The sequence below is a fragment of the Salvelinus fontinalis genome, chromosome 2 (genome assembly GCF_029448725.1).
Source record: "Salvelinus fontinalis isolate EN_2023a chromosome 2, ASM2944872v1, whole genome shotgun sequence".
Lineage (NCBI taxonomy): Eukaryota > Metazoa > Chordata > Actinopteri > Salmoniformes > Salmonidae > Salvelinus > Salvelinus fontinalis.
The window spans coordinates 64,014,723-64,031,052 of record NC_074666.1 but is presented as its reverse complement, the minus strand read 5'-3'; the positions used below and the strand labels follow the sequence as shown (position 1 = coordinate 64,031,052).

General features: G+C 42.7%; 2 protein-coding genes across 7 annotated transcripts in view; one reads left to right on the top strand and one right to left on the bottom strand.

Annotated features, from left to right (window-relative positions):
• The window catches only part of LOC129823229 (AP-2 complex subunit alpha-2-like), a 53,524-nt gene extending 50,796 nt beyond the window's left edge, over positions 1–2,728 (bottom strand). For 2 of the 3 annotated variants that reach the window (XM_055882114.1, XM_055882130.1), the window contains exon 1: positions 1,869–2,728. In XM_055882114.1, coding sequence (XP_055738089.1) covers positions 1,869–1,935 — 67 coding nt within the window. In that variant the 5' untranslated portion in view covers positions 1,936–2,728. The remainder of the gene's footprint in view (positions 1–1,868) is intronic. The other variant, XM_055882120.1, reaches the window with a different exon arrangement.
• Positions 2,729–7,613: 4,885 nt separating this feature from the next.
• LOC129823216 (protein arginine N-methyltransferase 1) lies at positions 7,614–13,814 on the top strand. 4 transcript variants are annotated; one of them, XM_055882090.1, is made up of 10 exons: positions 7,614–7,719; positions 8,840–8,926; positions 9,185–9,340; positions 9,702–9,765; positions 9,894–10,036; positions 10,588–10,699; positions 11,360–11,475; positions 11,691–11,841; positions 12,076–12,197; positions 12,458–13,814. In XM_055882090.1, exons 1-10 carry the CDS (start codon positions 7,693–7,695, stop codon positions 12,539–12,541), a joined length of 1,062 nt encoding a protein of 353 aa, XP_055738065.1. In that variant the 5' UTR covers positions 7,614–7,692; the 3' UTR covers positions 12,542–13,814. The 4 variants fall into 4 exon arrangements, with proteins under 4 accessions (XP_055738065.1, XP_055738061.1, XP_055738078.1 ...); XM_055882086.1 differs by having other exon boundaries at positions 8,831–8,926; XM_055882103.1 differs by having other exon boundaries at positions 7,615–7,719; positions 10,588–10,675.
• Positions 13,815–16,330: the final 2,516 nt, after the last annotated feature.

Sequence of the window (16,330 nt, the reverse complement as noted above, 5' to 3'; positions counted from 1 at the left end):
AGACAACAACTGCGATTGGACAATAAAACTATCATGGCTGAGCTAGCTTTATACAGGGTTGCATCGTGTAGGCCTTTGCAGCTGTAATTAAAAAGATACTCATACACCATGTCATTACTATTGTGTTGATTGTGTTGACGAGAGAAAAGCCATACTGTACAAGTCAGGGGGACTGATGGAAAAAGGACAATAGGTGTGACAGAGGAGGGACGGGGAGGGTGTGAATAAGGGTGAAAGTCAAGATATTAGTGTGTGACTGTGTCCATTTCAAATAGAGGCAGTCATTGCCATTGCAGTTTAGACACTAGACTAAGGTATGGTGTGTGCTGTTTGAGTTTTCCAACTTTTCGATCTAGACTACTAAGATGTCATATTGTGATCTCAGACAGCAGTCTATTCCAAATCAATCTCATGTTAACCCCACATAAACACTAGCAGTCTTGCAACCTTTTCAAGTCCTGTTTTTGGTTTTCTGTTGTTTATCATGTTTGAAAGAGGAGGGGCAAGGTACCCTAAATGCCCCCTTACGAAAAAAAAGATTGCAGTCAGAGCACAGTATAACAGAAGTACACTGCAGTATAACTGCAGTATACCACATCCAAAATAACATTTTTATTTACTGCAATAATTTTGAAGTGTAACTGCAGTTAGACTGCAGTATAACTGCATCCAAAATACCACAGTTGACTGCTGTCACTGCACTTTTTTTTGTAAGGGCCAGCTTTACATGAAACAGTTGGAGGCTGTAAGCGAGACACTGTCTAGTATTCTAAACACTTGCATTTTCCCTTACAAAAAAAAATATTGCCGGTTTGAAACTGCAGTAAAAGTTCACTAACTGCAGTTGACTGTGGTATTTTTATTGCAGAATAATTGCAGTAAAAAAAGGTATATTGGACCCAGTGTTTGCAGCATAATGCAGTTATACTGCACTCTTACTACAGTTTTACTGCACTCTGACTGCAATCTTTTTTCCCATAAGGGTTAATGTGCACAAGGTGTGTGTGTGTGCTGTTTGTGTGTGTATTTTGAGTGAGTGAGAAAGAGTATTCTGCCCTATCATGACAGTGGCTATGAAAAATGGCAGTATCACGCACAATAAATGTATAATGTATGGATCATGTGTGTATGTGTGCGCTATGACAGACAATGCACTCAGCTTAGGCCAGGCCTATAATTAGAAAAACTGCATTAGCAACATGTGTATACTATTCCAACTATTAACAATACATTAATGGAATTAAACTAGGTAGGCGCAAACACATGATCGACTACTATGCTGCGAGTGGCGACCAATTATAATCGACCCAGTCGTTCAACTGGTTGGTTAGCTACTGTAACGTTATATCTGAACAGCGATACAACATAACTGTCCATCCAGTCCTGCTTCATTTCGCCCTATGCGACTGCCTGATAAGTGTATTATCACAATCACACAAAAAAGAACAAAATTGACCCTGGTGGCCCGTCGCGATATCAACAGTCAGTTACCCTGCTTCTGTTCTGGTGCAGGTGACGTGAACAGCAGCGGCAACATCTAATGAGTAGCGGCCTAGTAGTATGCTACGAGTTGGACACACAACACATCATCACGGTCGACCGTGTATCATCACAAGCACACTAGTAGGCAGCGCAAATGGAAAAGGGATGCGGTGCAGCAGCAACTGTGACCGCGAATGACCTCTCCATAGCTATAACCTCCTATCTCCTTACCATCTAGGTTAGCTAGATATTTCACTATTCACCAATACATTTCAGGGCACACTTGCAAACAAATGTCTGTCGACCAAATGTCGTCCACCCTGCAAATGTTTATAATAACATGGCACGTTGAAAAGCTAATTAATGATGGAAAAAAATACACTTACAATTCCGTATGTCCGAAATGAACACCGCTAATCCGCGCATCCCATCTCCCTTCGACACAGCCGGCATTTTTACTCGTTTCTCTGTCCTCACTCCGGCCTTTCTCGTAGAAAATTAATTGTCGACCGTCAGCTATCAAACGTCAGCTGGCGTTAAGGTGTTACAGTACAGTGTATGTTACCTTGTTTCCTAGCTAGTTAGCCAGCTAACCAACTTTTAACAGTTTCTTTCCCTTGGCGTTTTACCAAAAATAGCACGTTTATAATAGCTTGCTAGCACATTTGCTAGCTATGTAGATTAGCTAGTTTGGATGGCAGTGCCGTGGATCAACTCAGCAAGTTAGCAGTATTGGTTACTCCAAGTGTATCCGTGTTAACTAGCCGACGTTTCCGCTGGCTAGCAAATTCATTCAAACCTTCCCTTCGTTCACGACCAGATGACCGTTAAAGTACACTCAGTTGTAACTAACTATATTTACCCGCTAAATATATAAAAGTTATATATACAGGTATCAGAGAAAAAGCAGAATGACAAAAAATAGCGACTCGGTCTGATCTTTGGCTGTCAGTGAGTCACGCACGGCAAGCTAGCTAAACAGCTAACGTTAGCTGGCTAGCTAGCTATATCAAATGTTGGAAAACATCACCAGTTGACCGTGATCAGTCAGCACACAATCTTATTTCCACGATGTATCTATTCCAATAATGACGTGTGTCTGATGGCTAAACGAAGACAATTCGATGTCGTCAATAATTTATGTCAATTCGCTACTCGGTAGCCTTGAACAAGGCTCGTGACAGCACAAGCAGCGCGACCACTAGACGTGTTCGTTTTGCGCAGACTCTGGCACTTCTTTTTCCCTAGTCTCGTGCTCACCAGTGTGTTGTGAACAACATTCGCGTGAGCAACAATAGTGGAATCGGCGGTTCGCCTTCAAAATAAAAGTCCCCCCATTGAAACTGATGAAAACAAATAAAAATTGTGAAATCATGCCTCAGTTATGGACTAGATAATGCTAAACAAGGTTGGAATGTTGTTATATAAATTCAACAAAAGACAATTATTAGTTAATTTGACCCCAAAAAGTTGACAAAAATATTAGCATCTTAGCTCTTATTGCGGGACTCTGAAACCACTGAAATGAGCAATATTAAGCCCCCCCAGTCAGCCTGTATATTGACAATTCATATTTCACTGTGCAGCCTAACCTATGGATTGTACACCCATGAAATGGGGTATCACCATAGTGCCCTCTAAGCTCACCACAAAGCTCACAGCCATGGGGCTGAACTCCTCACAATGCAACTGGGTCCTGGACTTCCTGACGGGCCGTCCCCTGATTGTGGTCTTCAGAAGGAACCAGGCTGCTCCATCCTCATCAATGAAGCCACCTGGAGATGGTCAAAAATGTCAAGTTCCTTGACGTACAAATCTCAGAGGAACTGAAACGGTCAAACCAGACTGACATCGTTGTTAAGAAGGCGCAACAGCGACTCTTCAACCTCAGGAAGCTGAAGAAATTTGGCCTGTCCCGAGGGCCCTCGCAGTTTTTCACAGGAACTCCATCGAGAGCATATGGCTGTTTCACAACCTCGGTAGGGCAACTCTACCGCTGTTGACCGCAAGGCTGTACAGAGTGTGGTACGCTCAGCCAAACGCACCATTGGGTGCACATTGCCTGAACCTCCAAGACCCCAACAACACCAGGTGTCGCAGGAAGGCAAAGAAGATCATCAAGGACCTCAAAACCCGAGCCACAGCCTATTCCATTACTCAGACGTGGGCAATATAGTAGCATCATGGCAAAAACTGTGAGACTGGCCAATAGCTTCTACCCCCAGACCACCAGGCTGCTGAATAGTCACCACTAGGCAGCTACATAATCTCCCTGTCCCCCTCCTGCCCCCCAGACTTCCTACCTCTGCAACCCTGTGCATCTGACTAATAAACTAATGTAATCTAATCTATCAGCCTATTCAGTGACACTCACAAATATTAGCATCTTAGCTCTTATTGCAGGACTTTGAATGTGGGAAATCGACCTCCCAGTCTGTCTATTGTGTGTATTGGACATTCATATTGCACTGTACAGCTGAAACCAGTGGTCATCAATTACCTTATCGATCTTCAAGGCATTCCTAGTCGATAATCAAACGTTTCTGTAGAAAAGCCAATGATAAAGGCTTGCGCTCCTTCTTTTTATTATTTGTGTTGCACTGTTGGCGGTCGGTGCACTTAATTCAGAAGCCCTGGCACCGGGTAGGCAAAGTGTTACCATTATTTAACCATTTAATTTGTCTGAAAAGACAAACTCTGCCTGCCTGGAGGACCGGGAGATCTGTGTGTAAATCGAATGTGCCTACTGCGCAGGCCAATCGGATAGCTCAAATCACACTGTCTACAGCTTTTAAAACAATGACCCGTGGAGAGACTGTCAAAGAATACAGCAAGAGCTGCTGTTTTTATGAGTGAGTTCATGTTTGTTTCTATTCAGCACTGTTTTTATTCAACACTATTACAAAACCTAAAACGCTCATGTCCTTACTTCCACTTGCGCTGCAGCTGCATTGAATGAGTAGCCAAGTGTATCAATAGCCATGCATTTTTATTATTATTAGCAGCTCGTCATGTCCATTTTAATATTGAAGAATATTCACATTCTTTGGTTGTAGGAACAACATCAATTTGTGCATGAGGCAGATGCAGAGCCAGAACGACTCGAGTTTCGCCATCAGGTGAAAAACGGTCTTCCCTCTCTCGCAATCCATAGGTTAGGCTGTACAGTTCAATGTGAATGGCCGATACACACAATACACCGACTGGAAAGGGGATTTCCCACAATCAAAATCCTGCAATAAGAGCTAAGATGCTAATATTTGTGTAAACTCTACATAGTTGTGTTCTGTGGGTGTCACTGAGTAGGTTGATACACCATTTCATTGGTGCACAATCCATAGGTTAGGCTGGACAGTATATATAAGTATGCCCCCAATGCAATTCTGAATTGCAATTATTTATATATATATATAACAGAGGTCCCCCGAGGGGCGCAGTTGTCTAAGTCACTAGCTGTGCCACGAGAGAACCTGGTTCGAGTCCAGGCTCTGTCGCAGCTGCTTCCGGGTTAGGGGAGGGTTTGGCCGGCAGGGATGTTCCTGTCACATCATGCACTAGCAACTCCTGTGACGGGTCGGGCGCAATGCACGCTGACACGGTCACCAGGTGTAAGATGTTTCCTCTGACACATTGGTGCTTCCGGGTGTTGTGTCAAGAAGCAGTGTGACTTGGCTGGATTGTGTTTCGGAGGACGCACGGCCCTCGACCTTCGCCTCTCCTGAGTCCGTATGGAAGTTGCAGCGATGGGACAGGACTGTAACTACCAATTGAGGAGAAAAAGGGGTAAAAAATAAATACAATTAAATATATATATATATATATATACATAACAACATTCCAACCTTTTTTTGTTGAATTATCTAGTCCAATTGTGCCATGACTATACTATTTTTTTTCAGTTTGAATCAGTTTCAATGGGGGACTTTTATTTTGATGGCGAACCGCCGATTTCACGTTTGTTTCTCACACTAATGTTGTTCACGACAAACACAATAACTGATTGGTGGAATGTTGACGATTTGCTCATCTCAAAGTTGGACCCTTGGGTGGCACAAAATCTGCCATATTTAAATCAGTTTAAGTGCATTTTTTACATGGCATATTATTTTAATGACAAAGATTTGAGAGAAATAATACAATTGTTTTATAAATGGAGTCTGGCTTTTTAACTGAAGTAAGTTGGTTTCTTGACCCCCATATAAATGTGTCCATCCTTTGCCTTTCACCTTTCTTTTAATCTTATTGAAGTTTTATTTAACTAGGCAAGTCACTTAAGAACAAATGAATATTTACAACGACGGCCTAACTTTTCTCTAGTCAATGCTCAATGTTACTAGCTAGTTCTACTGCTAAGCCTCATCAATAATGTCTGCTCTGCACTTTCTGCAAATATTTAGCAAATGAAGCGCTTGACTAAATTGAAACTAAAGCCTAATATTGAGCATACCAATGAAACCCAGTTTTTAAAACTTATTTATTACCAATTGTAATGTGAAATACATTGATTTGATGATGTGTCATGGTCAGGTTAATTATCTATTTTTGTGAGTGTTATCGTCCTCTGGGAAAGGTGGTGGTCAATATTTCCATCTTTCAGAGGAGACCTCCAACTGAAGATCTGTTCTGACTCTTTTAGGGCCAGTTTTCCAGAGCATTGGTGGACTTAAAATCCCTTGACACCCCTGATACCATATTTGCTTCAGTGTCCCTAGCCTGTTGGCTCCACTGCAACGCTTCCCTGTTCAAATAAAGGTGCATAAGAACATTTGCAATTGCAAGTGGGGCTCCGGAGTGGCGCAGCGGTCTAAGGTACTGCATCTCAGTGCTAGAGGTGTCACTATAGACCCTGGTTCGATTCCAGGCTGTATCACAACCGGCCGTGATTGGGAGTCCTGTAGTGCGGTGCACAATTGGCTCAGTGTCATCTGGGTTAGGGTTTGGCTGGGGTAGGCCATCATTGTAAATGATAAATAATTTGTCCTTAATTAACTGACTTGCCAACAACTATGACATACGTGACTAACAGAAATTTAATAATGTGTCCCTGAACAGAGTACAGGCCTCGGTGTAATGTTCATTCCTTAAACGATAAACGTGAATTTGACCATCACCCCTGGTGAGACAAAACCATGACTCGTCAGTGAAGAGCATTTTTTTGCCAGTCCCGTCTGGTCCAGTTGCCAGTGATGTCTGGTGAGGACCTGCCTTACAACAGGCCTACAAGCCCTCAGTCCAGCCTCTCTCAGCCTGTTGCGGACAGTCTGAGCACTGATGGAGGGATTGTGCGTTCCTTGTGTAACTCGGGCAGTTGTTGTTGCCATCCTATACCTGTCGTGCAGGTGTGATGTTCGGATGTATCGATCCTGTGCAGGTGTTGTTACACGTGGTCTGCCACTGCGAGGACGATCAGCTGTCCGTCCTGTCTCCCTGTAGCGCTGTCTTAGGCGTCCCACAGTAAGGACATTTCAATGTATTGCCCTGGCCACATCTGCAGTCCTTATGCCTCTTTGCAGCATGCCTAAGGCACGTTCACGCAGATGAGCAGGGACTCTGGGCGTCTTTCTTTTGGTGTTTTTCAGAGTCAGTAGAAAGGCCTCTTTAGTGTTCTAAGTTTTCATAACTGTGACCTTAATTGCCTACTGTCTGTAAGCTGTTAGTGTCTTAATTATGTTTCACAGGTGCATGTTCATTAATTGTTTATTGTTCATTTAATAAGCATGGGAAACAGTGTTTAAACCCTTAACAATGAAGATCTGTGAAGTTATTAGGATTTTTACGAATTATCTTTGAAAGACAGGGTCCTGAAAAAGGGTCGTTTCTTTTTTCTGGGTTTATTTTGCACAAACGCACTGTCGGTGTGTTCGAAGCGTACGACCGCTGCGCCACTCGGGAGCCCCTAGTGGTCATATACTTAGTTATTGACGAGCATTGCCTACATTTTGTTTGTTTGATAGATTAAGCAAAGATCTTAATCCAATAACCTTTCCTTGGACAGAATTGCAGCAGTTTTAGCCAACCACAATCATAGATGAATTTGAGGTTAAAGTGTGAACCAATGAGAAATATTTATGCGAAACTGGGGCTGTCGTTTGGGAGGTGCCATCAACACGGATCCAATCAGGAACCGTATTTTGCGTCAAAGGGTGGGGGCTCAAAGGTGTGCGTTTTAATACCACTGTACGTCTGCGTCCATGCCCACACGGAATTGAAATGGCGGAGACTACGGACAGAATGGAGGTAAGCGCAGTGGTGTGGTCGAGTAGCGGTGTAACACATTTTAAACCACGTATAATTTGTTTCTGTAGCTTGAAATGTACGTATTTTCACTAAGCTAAAGTAACTATATTTCCAATGTCATTGTAGGCCGCGGAGCCTGTTAGTTCAGAGAACACACGCACTTCACTATCAAAGCATCCATTTTAGCCAGGCACCCTACACGGCGAGGCTCATTCATTTTGTCGTCACGTGTTTGCTAGCACAGCAAACTCTTAATGTCCATACGCGGTTGTCATATATAATTCTAGTCACTGAATTATGAATACATTTGGGAAATTGATCAGTAATGACAGAAGTATATGTTGTGAGCCATCGCTAACTCGCACTTTGGGTTTAGACCGCATGGGTGCTAGGTTAGCAATGCTAACTAGCGTTTCACAAAGCAAATCTGGCTCAATTTGCCGGCATTTTATTTATGTAGCCCAAGGTCCGTTTTAATCAATCAAATGCGTTTCGATACAACATATACTACATACATAAATAATTGGTAGTCATTGGTGTTAACTAGGTATTTCTAATCTGTGCTTCTAACGTTACCTAGCCGGCAGCCCAGGATGAGTTATTAACTATTTTAACTAGCTTTTTTTTTTATAGCTAGTTTATGTCCTGCCAATCCTTGAATAAAGCATATCTCATTTAATTAATTAGTGGAGCTCGCTAGTAACGTTATGTTCAGTGCGCGCCATTCGATTACCTGTTTCTACTTTTTTAGTTGCTGTCCCAACGTTACATGTAAGTAAGTGAAGGCCTAAATCACCATGTGCTTTCTCTCCCCCTTTGTGCTCGGAGAAAATAATACTACATGCACTGAACTTGGGCTTAGTTACAACTACGTGAATTGAACACACCACACACCCGTACTCGCAAATCTAACTAAATCGTTTGAAGTATTGTCCCATTAACATTTATTTTTTTGAGCAACTTAAAGTAATTACTAAACCATCTATTCAATGGTCATTTTATATCGGCATGTTCTTCTTGGCTGTAACTGGTTTGGCTGGACAACCTTCGTACGTGTCAAATGGTCATTGCCAGTCTGGGGTTGGTTGTGACTGGTATCTCTTTTGGTGAGATTTCTCAGGGGGAGAGCTCGGCCAAGCCTGCAGCAGAAGACATGACTTCTAAGGACTACTACTTTGACTCATATGCCCACTTCGGTATCCATGAGGTAGGTATTTTCGGAAAAAGGAGAATTGTCATTTAAATGTTTGTTTGGTGAGGAAATTGGTACCACAAGTTGGTTGAAATGTAAAGACCCATGCCACACTGCTATAAACTGAATTGTGGTCATCACATCTGAAAAATACAATGAGGCCATTGAGATGGGTGGTACATTGTCAAATGTTCAAGCATGTGTATATATCCCAGTTGGAGTGACAGACCTTGGTAAGCGTTGCCTTAACTAATCTCATGTCCTGCTCTGTAGGAGATGCTGAAAGATGAAGTGCGCACCCTGACCTACAGGAACTCAATGTTCCACAACAAGCACCTGTTCAAGGATAAGGTGGTGTTGGATGTGGGCAGTGGGACTGGCATCCTCTGCATGTTTGCAGCCAAAGCTGGTGCTAAGAAAGTCATAGGCGTAAGTAACCCTACCTTGTTTGTGAACGGGGAGGAGACTCATACCTCATTTACTGCCACGCACTGTCAAGTCTTTAGTACTTTCAGAACTTGTGATGCAGCTTCACCATTCTTTGTGTGATATGTCCCCATTGTCATACCATATTGTGTAAGGCATACCTGTTTATATCTCACAGATGTGAATGCTTTGCATCAAGACCTGTTTTATTTGCTTTGAAATGAACACATAGAAAAGCTCATGAATTCCCAGTAGGCTACAGTTGCTTTGATGGGTTCGCAAAAGGACACCATGGTTCTGGTTAGTTGTCATTACTTGATACACTCAAAGGCCTGCTCTCTAATCTCTGCTTTTGTGTTTTCAGATTGAGTGCAGCAGTATTTCTGACTATGCTGTGAAGATCGTCAAGGCCAACAAAATGGACCACAGTAAGTCAATACTTTCCCCCTGCCACTTCAGATTTCAGTCACCCTTGTCCTTTACGATGGTTCAACCTGGCCTGAGGTAATGTTATGGCTATTTAGTTGTAACTCATCCCTATTTTCTCCCCATTCAGTTGTGACTATCATCAAGGGGAAGGTGGAGGAGGTGGACCTACCTGTAGAGGGAGTTGACATTATCATCTCAGAGTGGATGGGCTACTGCCTCTTCTATGAGTCAATGCTCAACACTGTCATCTACGCCAGGGACAAGTGGCTGGTATGTTCCTGTCAGTATATTTAATTAGTACATTATGGAATGGACTTAAATGCTTGTTTGAATGTCTTAATTGCTCTCTATATATTGAAATCTTCAGGAACAAGTGGCATGTGTTAAACTGTTTGGTCATATACCAAGGCTTTTAGGAGATCAAGTTCCTGACTTGCTGTGGAATTGACCATAAAGTAAACCTCATTCCAGTGGGTCTCGTCAGCACCATGCTGGGTTGACCTATTGGGAACATTTCAGATAATATAGCACTGGTGTGAACTCTAAAACTCAACTGTTTTCCTTACCATGGATAAATGTGTGCTGTATCAATATTCAGTCAGATCAAATTATGCAATTTTGAAGTGTATTTGATTAGTTACTTTCTGTCTGGAGTTGGATTCCCTCTTTGGAGGCTCAACATCCCACGCAGACTGACGTGCACACACCACAAGCAGTCATTGTGCCATGATTCCAGAGCCACTAAATGTCAGGCCTCTGAATAGCCTGCTAAGTGTATTAACATGCCATGCTCTTTTCCCCTCTCCCTTTCTGTCTCCCAGAAACCAGAGGGCCTGATTTTCCCAGACAGGGCTACCCTGTATGTCACAGCCATTGAGGACAGACAGTACAAGGACTATAAAATCCACTGTGAGAATTCCTCTAAATTTTGGGGTAATGTAGTTGGTGCGAATTGGCCAGCGTTGTACCCATGTTTTTGGTTCAAGAGGAGATAGTAAAGGGACTTTGTCATTCGTTTCTGTGGTGAAGGACTGTCGCGGCCCTTATCAAAGCAGATTCAGATAACGCTCATGGTTGAGTCAGTCAAAGGAGCCAAAAGCATATTTTAGACTCATCAGCAACAATTCGGGAAAAAACATTTACTTGTACTGTGCTTTTATTAAGATCACTGTATTGGTCGATTGCACAAGGTCCAACCCAAATTTCACTATTGCTTTTAATCCAATTGCTCCAAAAGATGCATAGGTTTTGGATAGTTGCGGGAGATGCCACACTGGGTCCCTGGGGAGTTAAGTGCCTTGTGCAATGACATCTAGAATTTGATAACAGCAACCCTCCAGGAATCGAACTGTCAACCCTTGCTGGTTTGCCTCTAATCGCTAGGCTACCTGCCACCCTTGTTATAGTTATCCATATCAGCTCTGCTCTAGCTAGCTAACAAGTCTGGACTTTGAAGTGTGCACTTCTAGACCTAGCAAAGCCAACCATGTTTTTTGTAAGGAAAGACTAATGCCCAGACAATAATTTACTATCAAGTACATTTTTAAACTTTATCTGCCCAGGTGTGGTGGTAACCCCATATCTTTGTAACAGGGTGGGAGAATGTGTACGGTTTTGATATGTCCTGCATCAAGGAGGTGGCCATCAAGGAGCCCCTGGTGGATGTGGTGGACCCCAAACAGCTGGTCAGCAGCGCCTGCCTCATCAAGGTGATTCAATCACACTCAGCAGTCTCCCCCAATACACACGGTTCTGTGACCCCACTTGGAATCTGATTACTTGACTGAACCTATTGTGACTTTTCGTGTCGGCACCACATCTCCACTTAATCCCACCAGTTCAAACAGGATTTTGCATTTCTTGTCATCGGAGTCTCACGTTGTCGCCCCCCCCCCCCCCCCCCCCCCCTCCACTTTGTCCCCAGGAGGTGGACATCTACACAGTGAAGATCGACGACCTGTCCTTCACCTCGCCCTTCTGCCTGCAGGTGAAGAGGAATGACTACATCCACGCTCTCGTCACCTACTTCAACATCGAGTTCACGCGCTGTCACAAGAGGACGGGCTTCTCCACCAGTGAGTCTAGGCTCAAGTCTCCCCCCCCCCCCCCCCCCCCAGTAAACCGTCTGCACCACAGTAATAGATTTGTTCACTGAATCCTCAAATTAAGTATATGGTAAATGACAGCGCAAGTCATCAATAATTGAGAATAAATGTATGTCCGTTTCTGCACTAGTTTCTATCTGATTTTTAAGGGATGTTTTTTGTTACCTGAAGTCATATTAAAGCTGTCCTGTTTCTCCTCCCCAGGTCCAGAGTCCCCCTATACCCACTGGAAGCAGACTGTATTCTACCTGGACGACTATCTGACTGTGAAGACTGGAGAGGAGATTTTCGGAAACATCAACATGAAGCCCAATGTCAAAAACAACGTAAGAGGAAAAATCTAAGTTTGTTAGGACACCTTTTTAGTCTCCAAGCTCACCCTTTTTTTTATACCATCTGTTGGTTTGAGTGTCTTGTAAGTCTCTGTACCCCTCCTATTTTTCCTGGGTATAATTTTCCCAAACTAGAAATGATTACTTTTCTCTGTTCTGTCTCATGGTGTTCCGTACTGTTCTTTGGTTTAAAGCTGGGTGTTTATCCAGTGTCCTGTTTTTAACCTGTTTCTGTATCTATTTTTTGTTTGCAGAGAGACCTGGACTTCACCGTTGACATAGACTTCAAGGGTCAGCTCTGTGAGGTGTCCAAGACCTCAGAGTACAGAATGCGTTAGGTGCCCTCTTCTCCCACACCCCATTGTGTGTTTGTGAACGGGGGAGTGCTGAAGGAAGATCAGGGGTCAGTGTGTGTCTGTATGATCACTTAATTCTCATCCTCCAGAACTTGACTAGTACTCCTAAGCAATGTTTGAAATATTCTGTCTTGCTTTCTTGTAATGTTTGATCAGTTCTGAGGTTTAAAACGACTAAAAGACCAGTGGAAAGACATGACGACTTATTGTGCAATAGTCACTGAAATCATGTTTTTACATGTGCTTATGTCTGTTCAGATCGTGATCTTAGCATGTGCTTAAACTCAACGCACACACACTGACCCCCTCACCTGCCTGTACATAGTGTTATTGTTCAGTCACATTGGCCTCTGTTGTACAGTCACGGATCTTGTTGACATGGCAGACCCCCCCCCCCCCCCCCCCTGTTTTCATAAGAAGCGCCTCCTGTGGCAGGTTTGTCCCCCCCCGCCAGCCAATTATATTGTCTGTTTGGGGGGGGTGCAAGTCCGCCATTGGTGTATTTTAAATTCCAAATGAGCGTAATTGGAGGAAATCCTCTCCAGGCTGTAAAAAGCAGTTGTAGCTGTGATATCTGACTACCATTCAGCCTATCTTGAATCATGTCTGATTGGATAGCTCTGTGCTGATGACCCCCCCCCCCCCTTTCACTAGACTGACCGTACGCAGTTTTTTCTCATCCAGCAGGTGTGGGTGATGTAGTCTAACCATGGAGCAGTTATAATTTTCCCAATTCAGATCGGTCTTTGCTCAAGCTGTTCCCTGTTCTAGCAATCAGACTTCATTAGAGCCCCCTACTAAGAAAAGCAAACATGTTTTAATTAGAGGGGAGTTAAGCCCAGTGTACCTTAGTGATAGACCTGAAGATGTATGGTTTATTGGGACCACAAAGCATCCACTCTTGCCAGTGTTGGAATAAACGAGATCCCTCTAACCTGTTGTCGTCCCTGCCTGCATTCAGTAGCATTGGTTTAGCCAATCCCAGGGGCCCTTGTTTGCTGGATTATCTGCCTGGTTTGCCCTCTAGCGCAAAGTGCAGCACATCTGAAACAAATGTATGGCCAGACTGCCAGCCAGAAGGGGCTGTCAACCTCAGATTGGTTATTTCCAGTGTGGGCTATGCAGGGTGGAGATGAGTTAGACCGGACTGTTTCATGTTATGTTTTTTGTCCTTGCTGCTTTATGTGACGTTTTGAGTGTGGACCATCACTTTTTTTTTTTTTTCATCTTTTTAAAAAATAAAACTGAAATATTATTTGTCTTGTCCTATATTTTTGCACTTATGTTCAGGTAAAATTGACATGGTCTTTTTGGCAATTGGAATACAGTTGGCTCTGAAGAAACATTTTCATAAATAGTCTTGCTTAAACCTTTTAGGCTTCGTATAGTCACTGATTTAAACTACTTGGCTTATCTGAGTCCATTTGTCATCAAAACAGTTTTGATTTGTATTAGAAGTTTGTTATTGAGTCTTTAGGCAGTGGATGTCTAAACCTGCTCTTGTAAGCAAATAAATGCAATAACTTAAATTTACTCAGTTACAGTTCATTGAAGGAAATCAGCAAAATGACAAATTGTTTAGGCCCTAATCTGGATTTCACATGGGTGTGCACAGGCCTACCCACTGGGGAATTAGATCCAGCCATCAGAATGGGTCTACCACCACAAGGGCTTTATTACAGACAAATACTCAGCACCGATGATCCAGCAGGTGAAGAAGCTAGATGTGGAGGTCCTGGGTTGACTTCCTGCCAAATTCTTTAAAACGTTGGCGGTTTATGGTAGGGTAATGAACATTCAATTCTCTGGCAACAGCTCTGGTGGACATTTCTGCATGCAAATTGCACACCAACTTGATCTGCACACCAACTTGATCTGTCACTATTGTGACAACTGCACATTTTAGTGGCCTTTCATTGTCCACAGCGTAAGGTGCACAGGTGATTTTAGCATGTGAATCTGGGTGGGGCAAATGTTTTTTATTGCATGCCAGCAAAGCCACTAAATACATGAATTGCACTGTAATGATGATAAATGGTGCACACACATTGTTAGGGACAGCTTTATGTAGGCCCTAACAGCAGAGCTTTCTTTTCAGCACCGTGGTTTGAATCCTTCCCACCGCTTCACCTGGCTATTAGCGGAGCCTTGTCTGGCAGCGAAACAGTTCATTCACCCTCATCTACTGCCTTTAGAAAAAAACAGCTGACGTGGTTTCTTCTGACTCCTTGTGGATTTGTGTAAGTCGATAACCGCATTCTCGCTCAATAAGAAATGCCAAAATGAGTGAGTTTTGAACCATACACAAACATGTTCAGTAAATTCATGTTTATTATTAACAATTAGCTCAAAGTATAAGCAAGAGAACGAGCTGCGACAAGGTAGGCCTATTAATTCAGCACTTTCAAAATGAAGACTGACAAATTCAGATGGTAGTTCAGATAAATTCAGCTTTACTCTTAAGTTACCACAGAGAGACTCAGCTTACCATTTGAAGTATTTTATTAGGCCTATGTGGTCTTAAAAGGAAGGAAAATACCAATCATGAGGATACTTTAATATAGAATATACCAACCAACAGCGCATTGCGCAAACTCAACAACCCTTGCAATAAAGTATTAATAAAGGGGGCATATAAGCAGACAATGAAAGCTCTTTCAATATTCGATGATGACATTTCTCAGGCTCTGGGCTACATGTGCACTACCAGGTATGCTAAGTTATAAGGGGGAAAGTGACCAAATTATTAGGGTGAGAGACATGGGCTACTAACAGCTTACTACACAACATACATTTAGTATTACTTTCTTAGCTACAGTATACATATCTCCCTGGCATATTACATGATTTACTTAGTTATCAAAGTCTGACATTCTCTGGATTTATGTTGCTTTCAAGACAATGGGGAACTCAGAAAAAAATAAGATAGAAAGAGCTCTAGAAAGAGGCCAGAGTTCCCAACTTGGAATTCTGAGTTGGATGACCGTTCAAAACTTATTTTCCTAGTCGGAGCTCATTTTTTCCGAGTTCCCAGTTGTCTTGAACTCATTGAAGTCTGAGATTTCCCAATTCTGAGTTTCCAGTTGTTTTGAACGTGGCAAAAGTCATGCTGGATTGATAGCATAGCCAATGTATTCAACATTTTCTGGCCCATGGTGTTGCATGTGAATGTTTATTCTTTTAAGCTTGGAAAAGAAACCCAGACTTCGACCACACACCCACTCCACTGAATAGCAGGTAGGGGAAGCAAAATAGTGATTGCTTTGAATCACTTGCAGTTAGCCACTGATTCCTTCCAAACCACTCATTGTTGAATTTGTGATTTCCAACTTGTGTGATGTTTAATGCAAGAGGACCGATAAGTTTTATCTATAATTTCTCTTCATATGACAAGGATTGAAAAGGATTTGCAGGTATATTGTCGATGTGATTCACGATGATAACTACTTGTCTAGCTTGCTAGCTAATGTTGACATGATCAGCCAACGCCCGGACCTGAACCCGATCGAACATCTCTGGGGAGACATGAAAATAGCTGTGCAGTGACGCTCCCCATCAAACCTGACAGAGTTTGAGAGGATCTGCAGAAGAATGTGAGAAACTCCCCAAAATACAGGTGTGCCAAGCTTGTAGCGTCATACCCAAGAAGACTCAAGGCTGTAATCGCTGCCAAAGGTGCTTCAACCAAGTACTGAGTAAAGGGTCTGAATATTTCTGTAAATGTGATATTTCAGGAATTGTATTTTTAAGAAATTTGCTAAACTTTCTAAA